Here is a 15,003-nt window from a genome sequence, read left to right as displayed (position 1 = left end):
CCACTCATTGTGAAAGCTGCATGAAACTCTTTACAATTTTGTCTCATCCAACATCAATTAATCTCACTCAGGAAAGCTGCCTCAAACTCAATCAGTCATACCTATTATCTTCCCGAGAAGTTGGGTTTGTTTGTACTATTGCAAAGAACGTTGAGTACCAAAAAGGGTACATGTGCAAGAGAAACACATAAGCTAGCTAGCATTATTTCTTGATGATTGACCAAACTTCAAAGATTGTGTGGCTAACATAAGTGCAACAAGCAAATAAGCAACCTCCAGCCCAATTTCACTCTCTCTCTCTCTCTCTCTCTCTAGAATCACATATTTACATGGCTTTATTTCCTCCTTAGCTTTCCCTCTTCCTTTTCTTTCCATGACATCATCTTCCTCCTCCTTTGCTTCCTCCCCAATTCAATCAAACATGGCTTTATTCCACCCCTTTTTCTCCCATTCCACCTCCCTTCAGCTCCACCAAACCCCCAAGCAATCACAGCCGCTCAAACTCCTCTTATCTCTCTCCCCACCAATCCATCTCAGACCCTTCATTCCTTCCAGAAAGATTAGCCTGAGCAGCATCAAGTGTGGTGCAGTTGCAGACACCAAACCTCCTCCCCTGCCACTTGACGGAGATCAAGCGGCGGCAGCGGAGGAGGACCACAAGGTCCTGGTGGGTCCAACCAGCGAGGCGGAGAGGAGGGGAGAGAGGGTCGTGGCGGATTACGATTGGACGGAGGAATGGTACCCTTTGTACCTCACCCAGGACATTCCAGACGATGCTCCTCTGGGTCTCACGGTGTTTGATAGGCAGCTCGTCCTGTACAGGGACGGCAATGGAGAGCTCCAGTGCTACCAGGATCGCTGCCCCCACAGGTAACATTGTCTGTTGGTTATAGATTCTTATATATAATCATGCAAATTAATTTTAGGGGGGTTTTTTAACTTTAATTCTTAAAAAAGGTTGAAATTTAAAATAAATCTCGTGTTAGATTACATATTGATTATAATCCATTGATGTGTTCTTAATTTAAAATAATTAATGTGCATTTTATTTAATGTCTCCTATTAAATATTTAAATTTATTAATATACAAATTTTAATTTATTTTTTGACCAAAAAAGAGTTTTATAATTTATTAATTTTATTTAACATTCTTCAAACTTGAATGTTAGTACCAACATGTATGTACCAAAATATATGCACCGAAATATATTATATTAAATTAATGTACCTAAATATGTGTTCCGACATGTTAGTACCAAAATGTATTATATTGAATTAATGTACCTAAATGTTTGTATCGAAATGTATGTACTGAAATGTGTGTACCTAAATATATGCACTAAAATCTATTATAATAAATTTAATGTACCTTAATGAAGAAGACAAAGTACTTTGTAATATATTATATAACAAAAATTAAATTATAAATGTTTACAACAAAATATATTAGGATAAATGAAATGAAAATTATAATTATAATGAAATAAAATTAATACATTAAAAATTAGCGAGAAAAAAGAGAAATAATTAAAAAATCAAGATATAATTAATAAATGAGGTTATTAATGTATTAAGGGACTAAAATTAGATTTTGATCTTACTCATGGTTTTGATCTAAAAATCATCTTTGCCAATAATTAAATGAAGTTTGTTGTTTGAGTCTCAAGTGACTAATTTAGAGTCGAAAACAATCATTATTGTTGTATTAACTTACTAATTGGTTATCGCTCGTAGATTGTGCATGTTTACTTATGACTCATGACAATCCTCTCTTAGCTAGGTTGGCGAAACTATCGGAAGGGCAGCTGATTGATGGAAGGTTGGAATGTTTGTATCATGGTTGGCAATTCGAAGGCCAAGGAAAATGCGTAAAGATTCCTCAGGTTTGCGACCGTCTCTCAAGCTAATTACGTATTGTAAAGTGAGAAACTCAAAATGCATGGCAATTCGTGATTGATTTGGGATACCGCCACGGGCTCACAGTGACATACTCTTTAATCAATGTCGGTTTATGATGTTGAGTGTCTATTTATGTTTTTGTATTACAGCTTCCGGCTGATGCCAAAATTCCGAAATCAGCTTGTGTGAAAACATACGAGGTGAAGGACTCACAGGGGGTTGTGTGGGTTTGGATGTCTCACAAGACACCACCAAACCCGGCCAAGATTCCGTGGTTTGAGAACTTCGCCCGGCCAGGGTTTCAAGACACGTCGACGACTCATGAGCTCCCTTACGATCACTCCATACTTTTGGAGAATCTCATGGATCCTGCCCATGTTCCAATCTCACACGACAGGACGGATTGGAGTGCGAAAAGGGAAGATGCTCAACCACTGTTCTTTGAGGTCACTGAACGAACTGATCGAGGATTCGCAGGCTGGTGGGGCAAGACAACTGATCCGTCGGTGAAGAGCTTCTTGAGGTTTGAGGCATCATGTTCTCTCCAAAACAACCGAGAGATTGTTGATGAAAAAACTGGGGAAAAACACTACTTTTCGGGTCTGTTTCTCTGTAGACCAACTGGACAAGGGAAGTCTATGCTCATTGTGAGGTTTGGTGGAACGAAAAGGTCCCCAATCGCGAAATTGTTTCCAAAATGGTACTTTCATCAGAATGCCGGCAAGGTTTTCGAGCAAGATATGGGATTTCTGTCGTCGCAGAACGAGATACTCATGAAAGAAAAAGTACCAACCAAAGAGCTGTACCTGAACCTGAAATCTTCAGACACTTGGGTTGCTGAGTACAGGAAATGGATGGACAAAGTAGGGCATGGAATGCCTTACCATTTCGGACACAGCACAATCTCGTTGCCCAAAGAGCCTGCTGTGGTGGAACACGCACCTGCCGGACTTGTGGCCGGTGTTTCTGCATCTCTGCCGGCAAAGGGGGGCATTGGATCGATGCACGCTCCAAACTTGGCCAACCGGTATTTCCGGCATGTGGTTCACTGCAAAATATGCAGAGATGTTGTCAAAGCTTTCCAAGCATGGCAAAAGGCACTCACTGCTGTTGCCTGTTGCATTCGCTGCATTGGCAATTCTCGTCTCCGGAAGGCAGTGGAAGGCCATCCTATTAGTCTCGGCAGCGATCACCTCAGCTGGGGCTTATGCGTGCTCGTACGCTGTGGCATTGAACACAACAAACTTCATAAGGACGCATAGGAGATTGTGAGCCGTCGATTCCGTGCCAGGAAGACGGTTTGAAATTATAAATCTTTACTTTTTATAAGTGGATTCTCGTTGGTAAGCTTAAGATCCGCATTTGTTGTAGCTTTTTCAAAAAATTATTATGGCGAGTGGCCTAACTCACATCTACGTTATCAGATAGTTTTGTTATCCTGTGTACCTCGCTTGCAAACAAAACTCTCGCAGCGGCGATCGTTATAGATGGTACAATTGAAGGTCAGGGAAATACATCAAAACTCCCTACACATATAATTCTCGAATTTTGAACCGACTCTTCAATCATCTTACAACTTAATCCTTCCATATGCCAAAAATGGATCCAGGAGAAGGACGCTGTACGGCCTGGTAATCCCTAAGGGTAAGCGCCAAATGAACCGGTATATGATATCAAGCCATGCAGACAAAGCATGCTCTTCTCGTCGAAATGATCTTCAAGCTGTGGTGTCAGTCGTGTATGGCATGGAAAACGAATGGTGCGTAAACTGGCTTATCTCAGATGTTTTGTGCAGACCGGGCAAAGTATTCGGAATCCTTGGCAGTCCAACCGAAAAATCAGTGCCCAAACTTGAAGTTTGGGATGAAACATCAAATTCGACCTTCTCGAGTGTCTAGAAGAAACAAACAATTCAAGTTTACTCATTTGACAAGAAAACCAACAAGAACTTCTAAATAATGACATTTACAAGTTTAAACCGTTAAAAGTTTAAAACTACCTGAAGAGACTGCTTGAAAACCTCGAACAACTTTTCATTACGTTTTCTTTTTGAAACAAGTTCATCGTGCTCCTTCAACAGTTCATCAAACATGTTCTCTCTGCATAATTAGTGGAAGAAAATCACCCTCGAAGTTTTCAATCAACAGTATGCAGCAAAACCAACAGAAACACAATCATGCGGGAGATAAGAGTAATTCACGGAAGTCCTGCCAGTAATGGCCGGAATAAGGACCGTAAATTCCTCCTTTTCAACAAGACATACATGTACAGTTTTTGAATGAATGCTGTCTGAAGGTTCTGTTTTGTAGAATTGACCTATGCCACAGTAAGAATGAAACATGTCAATGTATTTCAATAGTAACCGTAATACAAATATTAACACATTGAAAAAGGAGGAAAATAGGCATACCAGAAAGTGCATTATAGCTTTTGGAACTAGGTCTTGCATGTTCTTTCTGACAATGTCATAATAGGATTGCAAGAGTAATTTGGTTATAATAATTTCCGCTGCCTCATTGTCCGTCGTTTCAATTGGCCTTAAGATGGACGGTGGCTGAAATCAGCAAGGACAAGGGGAAAAACAAAGGGATCACATTTAAATCCTAAAGTGAAAAAGCAGATAATAAATTAGAATGAAGAAATAAAATTCTGTAAACTACAGATTTACCTCTCTCAAATTGATTGTAGAGGGCATCGACTCCGAATGACTTTGTTCACCAAAACGTCCGCCAGACTGTACAGCTGATGTCCTACTCCCAAATATAGACGGAATACCCCAAGTCCTTGTAGAACCTGTTAACAAAATTCATTGGTCTTAGCAATGGCAGATTAATAGATAGATGTGCCATCATATATGCACACGAAACATGTTAACAGAATAAAGCAGTTTCAATATACCAAGGGAAGCAGTATGCTTGGAAATAGTAGACATGAGTTTACCAGAAAATACTGGATTCTCGTTATTCAGCTGAGAACGACTTCCCTGCCAAACACCAAGACTATGTTAGATTGAAGGCATCTATGGAAGAAGAAAGATAAGCCAAAAGCATCAGGCCCTCCAAACTAGTTAATCCACAAATCTAATTTTACCCCATTTACTTGGATTCACAAAAGTGTTTTTAGGCTTTTAGCCAACTAGAAAGCTGATTTACAAGGAAAACAGTGCTCCGAATTACAGTTTTCTTCACAAACAATCCAAATCTGATATTTCAGGTAGAGAATGAACTAGTTAGAGCCTATTTTTCATGCTAAAAAAAAAAATAAAGACGAGCAGATTTTGTTCTTCATTCTAGCACTATGGGTGGCTCCAGCGTTTGTCTCTACAAGGTTCAACAACCCCAGTCTTCCACTATCACGCTTCTACCATTAGCTAGGTTAATGGAAATTGAACCCCATAAAAAGAAGAAATAGCTAGGCTAATGGAAGATCATAACAATTCAGGTGATATGGGCCCCAAAGAGTAAGCGAGGACCTCCGATTTCTTAAAGGCCTTTCTTCTATGGTTCTGGGGGGTTTTTCTCCCCTTTCTGTTTTCAACTCTGCCGTCCTTTTGTCTTTCCTCTCTCTTCTTGTTTGGACTACCCGGTTTCCCTCTTGTAATATTGTCAACTAAAAATGAAAGGCATACTTGGTAAGGTAAAATTCCATTCAGAACTGTCTTAGCCTGAACAGTTCGAGATGTCTGGCCTTCAACATCCGTAACACCCTGAAACATATAAGAACAACTTTGAGGTATAACCGATAATTTACAAACCCTTTTACATGAGATCTAATGACGATTGGGTTGAATAATTGTGCAAAGATAATAAGGAATACAATACGTTACCCTGAACTTGATTGATATGAACTTGATGATAGAGATCATACAAAAAGTTCTCTCGATGAGAATGAAGAGCCAAATCTCAATAACTTTTTCTTTTCTCAAAATAAGAACGAAAAACACACTAAACAGAGATCTCCGTACACTATCAATAAAAAATAAAGCCACCACTGTATAGTTTACTTTTCTGATCTTTCAGATCATATCAAAACTGAGATTGCATATTCATAATTGACTTTGGTTAATATGACTGGACTTTTGTTATAAAAATAAAACATAGGACTGTTAGATTAAAGAAACTGAAAGTTCATGACAATATATTTGTTATGAATCCAACACACGATCAGGACTGCTTCATCGTGTCTAATAGTAAAGCAGTAACTGTTTAAGCTTTTTTATTTACATTATCATCATCCATTTCAGCAATGTTGTACAAGATACCTGTTGTGCTTTCAACTGCTGCATAGCAAGCTCAGAAGCTTTCTTCCCACCTATAAAACGTGGATGCGAAGTGTTTATATAATCCACCTGAATGGAAGAAAGTTGGGCAATCAGCATTTGAGTAAATGTGAAAGAAATAAAACCATAGCATGTAATTCTGAGCAATCTCTTAAAAGAAAACATATATTGTCAGTGAAAAGATCAGTGCCGAGCACAATTTTGTGTGACATGACCAACAGATCTAAGAATTAATCACTTTCATTCAAGAGTGTCAACAAACCATTGGTAGTAAGAGTCACCCAAAAACTAAATAAAGGGTTGACAGGAAATATAGGTTCTCATACACTGCAGAGTTGAAAATTTACCGTATTACCAAAGGGGTGTGATATCCACACACCCCATTTTACTTCTCACAGACATTTTTAATTTTCGGCCGTCGGATAAGATGAAACTAAGAAGATCAACGGAAGTGTGTGAGAAGTAAAATGGGGTGTGTGGATAGCACACCCCATTACCAAAATGTTAAAATCACAATTTTTTTTCAGAAGGGTTGAGTGTTTTACCAGTTACTATTGTCAACTCAGTGTGATTAGATTTTATATTCCGCTATTTTAACATTATTTTGAGAGTCGATGAAACCATTTTAACAAATGCTGTACATAATTTTTAGTGCATAAACTTTAGTCTTAATTTTTCAAGGTTGACAAAGAGCTACCTCCATCTCAATAAGATTTTCTATCATTCTCTGAGCAGGCTTTGCCCCTTCCCGCAAAAAGTTTACCACGACTTCATCCAGACACTTTCTCAATACTGGAAACCTTTGCAACTCAATTACCTCGCAAGTGCGGCTTATCTGCAGGGGAAATTTTATCTTACAGATTATATTTACACCTCAGGATTCATGGACACACTATAAGAATTCCATAAGCACCACAGGTGCATAAATCATATCTCACCTTCACAAGTTCATCATAAACAAAATGAAGACACTGACAGCTTGGGTCTAGCAACCGAGCAATTTGTCTTCTTACTAAAAATTCAAATGGGACCTAAAGATAATTCATGAACATATCAGGCACTATGTAGAACCAAGGCATGGGCGTCTACCTTTATGCTAGGGAAAAATGCAAACCTACAGCATGTAATCATCATTATACTCACCTCAGGCACAAATAAAGCATTTTTTGCACCAGAAGCATTTTGAATAGCCGTTCGAATATCATCATCAGTTAGATCGTCGCAGGGATCCACACCCTACAATTCCTGGGAGTTAGTAGCCAATCTGATGGTACATGTCTTACAGTGGCACATTAGTTCTACAACTCGGTGCCTTGATTACATATATAACACTACATAGTTTTCTTCAAGACAACTTTCAAGGTATGCTAACATCAAACAAATAAGCAGAAGACAGTAACTGGCAACGTAGTAGTCTATGGCTTTAGATTAAAACTCATAAAATGAAAGAAAGCAAGAATTTGTACAATTACTAAAGGTCATTAAAGAAACTGCATGTTTAGAAAAACTATAGTGCATTGTACCTCCAAGGTTTTTACAAAAATTGACTGGAGAATGTAGTGGATCCTAGCACCTCCTGATAATTCTTTGGTTGACATCTCCTGACTTTTTCCCTCCAACATGGCAGCAAAAGCTGTCCATTGGTGAAACAGAGAGAGAAGGAACATTAACAGCATCAGTGAAAACGGCTAAAACTGAAAATAACAACAAACAAGGTAGTACTTGAACAGCATGCTCTATTAGTATAAATGCCCTAAAAACAAGTTGCTTAAAATCATAAAAAACCATGATTACACAAATTAAAGAAGACTGGAAGACTTTAGAGAAAGGCTTTCACTTTACGTTAATTTCAGTTCAGCCACATGGTTAAGTCCATGTGATATCATTGGTATTCTCCACAAACGCAGAGTTTCTTGGGTCCAGTAAAGTTCATATGTAAGGTATGTGTACTAACTTAGTCTGTGAGAAAAAATTAGAGAAATTAAATTTACAGTAGTACTATTTCTCACTTGTGCAAATTGTTGTGCATAACTTGTGCTGATCCTCAGAGTCTCTTAATAAAACAAAAAGAAAAGATGGGGTGGATTTCCTTCCAGCTCTACTGCACCCTAACCCCATTGCAGGAATTTCATTTCACTATCACATGCTTCACCACCAGTCACAGAAACACCTCATAGCTTTCACTACTAAATCCTCTCCGAGAGGTTGGCTAAGGTAATACAGTACTCTCTCCCTATGACAAATATAGATCCAATTCTTGGGAAAAAAATGCTAACAGAATCAAGAAAGATATATTAAGTGATAGTTTGAGGTATATCATCCATGATTCCAAGTCATGCAGTCAAGTGAAAGATTGACATTTAACAAATAACAGAAATAGAAATCTCACCTTCGCAATATTTTGTTAAAATGTTCAACAAAACCACTCCCTGCGCCATCTGATTCAGGACAAGTGACAAAAAATGGTTACAAACAGCTAAAAAGTGAAGAGTATACCATCCATGCCAATAACAAGAGAATAGTTTTTGAATGTGAAATTGTGAATGCATATGTCTGTGCACTTTGCTATGTGTTCCATCAATACTAGCAAAATATCTCTATAGACTGGTCATGAATATAAATAAAAAAGGAAGAGGACAAGGGGACTGGACTTGGACATAGTGTTTGGATACGAATGCAACACTTCAACCATTTAGGGACCAGTAGTTTTCTAACTCTCTGCATGCATTAAATGCAGTAGATAATACCAGGCGCTGATAAGTTGTTTTGCAACTTACTTTAGATTCTAAAGGTTGCCCATATGCCTGCAGTTCTTTGGAAACAGAAACCATTTGAGAATTCAACCGAGCCTTCAAATCAGGGAGAACCCTTTTGATATGCTGCTCCAGAATCTAACACAGAAAATCAACCATGACAACAGTGCAAAAACAACGAGAGTACAAAATAATATAAAACAAAAACATAAGCACCTAAGAATTTCATTTCCCTTAGTATAACCTTGTTATGACTTTGGTTCATAGTTCATACCAACCTGATTCAGCTTCCTTGCTAACTGGGGCATGCCACAACGATCCGAGAGGTTACCTATACACCTTTAACATGTGTGGCATACAATAAACGTTAAGTGCCAAGACAAACAATTATCATTATTTTCGCAATATAATATACAAAGAAAGCAAACAGTACAGGGTGCTCATTGAAGAATTTCTCCTCGTATGCAAGTGCAGTAGCAATCCCACGGTTTTTATTGATGTCCTGTGACACAAGAATAACACTTCAGTAATAGAGCCTGAACCTTGCACCCGCATTTTCTTCTATAACAATAACATTTTAGCAATGTACTAAATAAAACAAATGTATGCTACAAAATACACACACACACACACACATATATATACATGTATATATAACTTTAGCGGAACTAATTCATACCTCCTGGCTACGATTCACAACACCAACATAACCGAGCTTTAGTGGAATAACTTTCCCAAGCAAAAAGTTACAGGCATCGGTGCCCCTGTCCATTATATCAAGCTACAGATAGAACAACATTGTCATATTGTACAACAACTGAGGCGTGTAACAAACCGGAGTCTAAGAGGTGAACCACAAACCTTGGTGATCACACCGATTGTGCGGAAACCTGTTAATACATTTATGTCAGTACATTATGCATTGGATGTAAAAGTCGAATTCAGAAGTAAAATGTGCAGGTACCATTCGGGTCGGCTTCTCTAGCCATCTGAAGCGCATCGGAGGTTGCCAAATCGGAATTCGCAGGACTAACAGCCAAAATAATACAGTTTTGCTGTGTAATATAGTCCATAATCATCTTCCTAATCATTGCTTCTATGTCTCTCGGTTGATCTCCCACCGGAACTTTCGTGATTCCGGGCAAATCAACCAGTGTCATATTAAGCACATTCGGAGAGGTAATCTTCAGCCGGATTTGCTTATCCGAAACCCCTTTGTTCAATCCGGCCTCCCTATCCGTCTCGGCCTGCGCCGACAAAACAATTATCAAAAAACAGTATAACTACTAGCAGCAATGTTGAAGAAGAAGCTCAATCCGTACCTGAATTTCGCGGCGGATTGCGGAGAAGTCGTAGAAGCGTTTTCCGGGCAAGTGGCGGAACTCTCCCCACTCGGTGTGCTCATCGCCGGGTTCTTCCGCGCGATACTCGAGCATCAGCACGAGCGGGCGGCGAGTGCAGATGTCGCGGCCGCGGGGGAGGAAGTCCCGTCCGACGAGGGCTTCGAGGACGCTCGACTTCCCGCTGCTCTGGCTTCCCACGACCGCCACTTGAGGCAGCGAAATCTGCGGCTTGTCGCTGACCACCGGCGCGAGAATATCCTGGAGCTTGTTGATCATCGAAATTAGCGACGAGCCGATCGTCACTGAAGGTCTCGGACTGGTCGCCGAGGAGTCGACTTCCCTAGCTTCTTCTCCCATGGTGCGGTTTTAGAGAGAGAAAACTTAACACTCTGATTACAGAGAGTGTGGTAGAGGGAGAAAGAAGAGTTACAGAGAGTAAGGTAGAGAGAGAAAGAAGAGAGAAAAGGGGTGGGGGGTTGAAGTTGGAGGTTTAAAGCGTGTGCGACAGTTGAGCTGGTGGTTCTTGGAGGAGAAGGAAGCAGACCGGAGGTACTGATTCTGCTTCTCCAAGAAAATGGTGGGACGCTTTTCGGTGTATTTTGGGTTAGATGAGGGATGTGAGCCGTCGGATCTTAGGGTACACCGAGTCACGAGTCACCGATCCCACACAGGATCCTCTTACATTTTTACTCTGGTTTGAAATGAAGTCCAAGCCCAACCTCAAGTGTCAAATGGCTTGAGCCGACTTTTTTGGTTTTTTACAGGTGATATAAAACGGAAGAGAATCCGGTCCGGATCTCTTCCATCAAATACTCAGGATCAAGTGATCCGAATTAATGAAATTTGATCCAACGGTTATAGTTAAAAGCTATAAATAAGGGATCCTTATAAAGTTATAATAATTATAACCGTTAGATCAAATTTCAACGGTCTGAATCGCTTGATCCTAGGCCTTTGATGAGAGAGATTCGGACCGAATCCTCTTCCATATAAAACGCTACTTGTGAAAAGTGTTTTCAGATAATCAAAAGTTTTTTTTTTTTTTTATTGTGTTTGTAAAATAATTAAAAGCACTTTTAGATGAAAAGCATTTCCATTTGAAAAATATTTTGAAATTTTTTTTTTTAGAGAAACACACTGATGAAAAGCTTTTCGAATGAACTGATAAACGACTTTTGAAATGACTGAAGAAGTTTTCAGATGCTCAAAACGCTTATGGTAATATTTGTCATGAAAGGTTAAAAACTTAAGTCATTTTAGGAACGCAAATAGCATGTGCTTTTTTGAAAGTCCATGATAAAAGCTCTCACTTGCATAAGTGCTTTATAGAGAAACATTTTCTAAAAAGCCGGACTCATTTGAGAAGTGTTTTTAAAATAATCAAAAGCGCTGCGCTTTTAATTTGACGAAACAAAACTAATAGCATTGAGATTTTAATAACATTGTTAATCTGGGGGGAAAGGAGATCAATGCATGTACAACAATCCAAGGGGTAAAAACGAATCCTACACCTATGAAATTTTCGAAGTAAAATAAAGTTCAGCATACTGTATACGCTTACAAATGATGCACATGATAATACCAAGCCTAAAATTTAAGCCATCTCTTCTCTTTTTCTTTACTGACAACCGCATTCGACGCAGACGCTTGAGCGGCCTCTGCCTGTGCCAAAGCTTTGCGAGTCTCCGTCAATTTCCTCATCGCAGCATCATAAACCACCTTCTCATTTTTGTTTCTAATTGCCATTTCTTCAAGCTTCCCAACTCGCGCCTTCAAGTCCTTCACTTCATCATCGTAAGCAACCAAAGCCCGCCTATCAACTTTCTTTCCCTCCCCTGATCCATTGCTCTGCTGCTTCTTCGCTGATTTACCATTCAAAGCTTCACCGTGCTTTGCAAGTTGGCTATTAATAAGACTAAAGACATCTGGTGTTGATTCCTCTTCTTCTTTTGCTGCTCTTGCCAGTGCTGCAAACTTCTTTTCACGCTTCCTCTTACCACCCCTGCTACGCTTCTTTCCTTGATTCTCTTTGCTCTCTTTCCTCTCTTCGCCTTCACGGGTTTTGACAGCATGATCAAGAGATTGCTTTGGCGGAAGGACCTTCACGGAGATGGGATCTATAATTCCCTGGCCAGATGCACCTAGACCAGTTCCTTCAAGGTAACCCATGTTGGCCATCATCCTGGACGCTATGCCCCGGGTGTGGTTCTCCCACTTTGCAAATATGGCAGTTTCTGTCTGGATACCCCTCTGGAGGATTGTGCTTTCAAGAAATCCTAAACCTTGCGGGGTTTCGTCATCATAGTCACTAGAATCAGATTGGTCAGAGCTTGAATCACTTTCTTCTTCACCACTCATCTGAGCATACTCGGACAATGTTATAGCATCCTCCCCAAGATCTGCAGAGCTTCCATCATCTCGGAATACAACTTTTCCAACCCCAAGTGCACCGTCCCATGATTCAAGTTCAGCTTCCCTCCACACACCAGTTTTACTATCTGATACTGCCCAAATACTAGACCCGACCAGTGACTGCTCCCATATTGTCGGGATATACTTTCTCAGTGAGGAAAGTGGGACATCAACTCCTGCATGCATGGGAAATGTGTAAGCATGGAGATTCTAAACTCGTTCCAAAAAGCATAAGCAGTTCTTTGAAGCATAAAGGAAAAGGGTGCTTTAACTTCTGAAGCCCCGCTAGGTACGGCTACCAATCTAAAATATAGCCTGGCTATGAACCTATGACCACCAATATCTCATACCACGCATTGTTCCAGAGGCTAATAACAATGCAAACATGGCATCAGTGGGACCATAGACAAGTTATCTGTCAATAGATAACAACATACCATGTGATAAGCGGCAGTTGGTACCAAATCGACATCGTTGTTGGAGAAAGAACTTGCAAATCTGCATTTTGATGGTTCGGCATTAGTATTTTTAAGTGGTTTATATAGCCTTAGCTTATTGACTTTGAAGTGACAAACCATCTCCATCAGGTTCAACCTTAAATCAAATGTTGGGCTTTATATTTGTAACCTTGTTGCTTTGGTTAAAATTAAAGTTTATACTCACGGTAGCATGTCCTCTCCAAAATCATTAAGAAAAAAGCTATAGAAACGAAAGGAAAAATTCACAAGATAAAAAGCGGACCAGTAAAATGTACGCACCATCATATTCTCGGATGTAGGAGTGAGGAAAGAAATCTTTGCAGAATCCGAACCCTCCAATCCGATAACCTGACCATTATACCAACGTCCATCAGTGTGACGGAACCTACATTTCGACCCAACAGGGTAACTCGGGTCCTCCAGCGGCTCTGGCTCAACATCTGTTTCTGTTAGATCAATAGTCTCCACCTTAACACCCTCATCAACATGAGCTAGAACCATCTAACACTAAATCAGCTTCTCGTAATAACCGTGCCCGTTTCAGGTTCAGCAGTCCTTCCTCGGCATCTTTAATCGCCTGAACAATCTCCTCGTGAAGCTGCGAAAACAAAACCCCCAATATATGGTTTTCAAAAACCAACCTAGATTTCAATTTCGATTAAATCACCTAAAAACTTATCTTCCTAGTACAGTATTAACTTGCAGAGCTAAGAGCTCGATCATTCACATTTCTAAATTCATATCATTAAGCTAATTTCAACTACAAAATCCTATCAATCTGATCCATATCAATTACAAAATAATGAACGTAACAATTATTAACGGAATTTAGACAAATTTGCCAATAATATTGTACAAATTGAAGGCTTTACACGTTTATCACCAGCGCTCCGCTGGATTTTATCACAAAATCGTACTCCGCCAAATGAATCGTAAAACCTAGCATTATCAACACTTTCTTTCGTGGATTTTCTCGGTAACCAAACAGAAAGTTAGACTGTCAGAGTAAGAGATGACGTACCGCGAGAAGCTCGGTATTGTTGGGCTCGGAGGCTAAAGCATCGTTAATGGTAGAGAGAGATTCTCTTTGCTCTTGCAATTGAAGCTCCAGTAGGTTCTCCAGAACCCTCTCTTCCTCGTCTGCCATGCCCGTGTTGTTCCGCACGCGCTTACTCTTTCTCCAACGGTGAAACCCGTGTCGGTATAAAAACTGAAAAGAACTCGGGCTCTTCCAATGGGCCAACAGTACATATATTTGGAATTAAGCCCAAGTAGAGTATTTTTGACCCCTTGGGCCCATTAAGCCCAACTATCTCGGACTCGGTCTCCTTACTCCGACACAGGGCTGACGCATTCGACAACTCACAAGAGACACGAGAGAAGTTCTTGAGTAGGGAAACCAGATTGGGGTTGACGAGAGGAAAACGAGGTCAAAGTTGGGATGGAGAGATTTTTCGGTGTGCGGAACATACCTCCCAGTACACCAATTGTAATAGTGCAAATAGTTAGAAATTTAAAAAAAAATTCTTAACCAATTGTATTATAACACTTGATGTATCAGGTCATATCTGCTATACAGTATAAAAATTCTCCTAAGGGTTGGTGTATGTGACGTTTTTGTGTATGGAGTCCGCACGAACACGTAGTACGAATTCCGAACTTCAGAATTTCTCTTAATATAAGTAAGCTCTACATAAGCCTCTTATATGTGGGTCCCACCCCAATGAGAAAGTCGTCCACCTTCTCCCTAACCTCAAATTCAACACCCCATAAAGCGGTATATGTTTGTAATGAGTTTGATACTTCGTGGCTTAAAAACGTTCATCGTTTGATACCAA

The 15,003-nt window shown here is 39.8% G+C and overlaps 3 protein-coding genes across 3 annotated transcripts; 1 reads left to right on the top strand and 2 right to left on the bottom strand.

Annotated features, from left to right (window-relative positions):
- The first annotated feature begins 274 nt into the window (after window positions 1-274).
- LOC103949697 (protein TIC 55, chloroplastic) lies at window positions 275-3,344 on the top strand. The gene is given in 4 exon segments (XM_009360808.3): window positions 275-870; window positions 1,781-1,883; window positions 2,049-3,014; window positions 3,016-3,344. Coding segments are annotated over 4 exon segments (1,722 nt in total). The 5' UTR covers window positions 275-373; the 3' UTR covers window positions 3,172-3,344.
- A 6-nt stretch (window positions 3,345-3,350) lies between these two features.
- Window positions 3,351-10,780, bottom strand: LOC103949696 (dynamin-related protein 3A). The gene is made up of 19 exons (XM_048588195.1): window positions 10,254-10,780; window positions 9,896-10,178; window positions 9,793-9,821; window positions 9,611-9,712; window positions 9,360-9,433; window positions 9,210-9,270; window positions 8,956-9,069; window positions 8,568-8,616; window positions 7,702-7,811; window positions 7,322-7,414; window positions 7,117-7,209; window positions 6,876-7,013; window positions 6,161-6,247; window positions 4,840-4,882; window positions 4,568-4,692; window positions 4,310-4,453; window positions 4,163-4,215; window positions 3,899-3,998; window positions 3,351-3,793 (listed from the first exon to the last, which is right to left on the bottom strand). The coding sequence occupies exons 1-19, from the start codon at window positions 10,629-10,631 to the stop codon at window positions 3,617-3,619; spliced, it is 2,253 nt and encodes a 750-aa protein (XP_048444152.1). The 5' UTR covers window positions 10,632-10,780; the 3' UTR covers window positions 3,351-3,616.
- An 895-nt stretch (window positions 10,781-11,675) lies between these two features.
- Window positions 11,676-14,359, bottom strand: LOC103949754 (zinc finger CCCH domain-containing protein 22). The gene is given in 5 exon segments (XM_048588540.1): window positions 11,676-12,862; window positions 13,124-13,184; window positions 13,445-13,660; window positions 13,662-13,763; window positions 14,187-14,359. Coding segments are annotated over 5 exon segments (1,506 nt in total). The 5' UTR covers window positions 14,313-14,359; the 3' UTR covers window positions 11,676-11,861.
- Between the last annotated feature and the right edge of the window lie 644 nt (window positions 14,360-15,003).

Source organism: the organism of the source record quoted next, unplaced genomic scaffold (genome assembly GCF_019419815.1).
Source record: "Pyrus x bretschneideri cultivar Hongxiangsu unplaced genomic scaffold, Pyrus_bretschneideri_v1 Contig28, whole genome shotgun sequence".
NCBI lineage: Eukaryota > Viridiplantae > Streptophyta > Magnoliopsida > Rosales > Rosaceae > Pyrus > Pyrus x bretschneideri.
The sequence above is the reverse complement of the archived record's forward strand: the minus strand, read 5'-3'. Positions and strand labels throughout refer to the sequence as shown.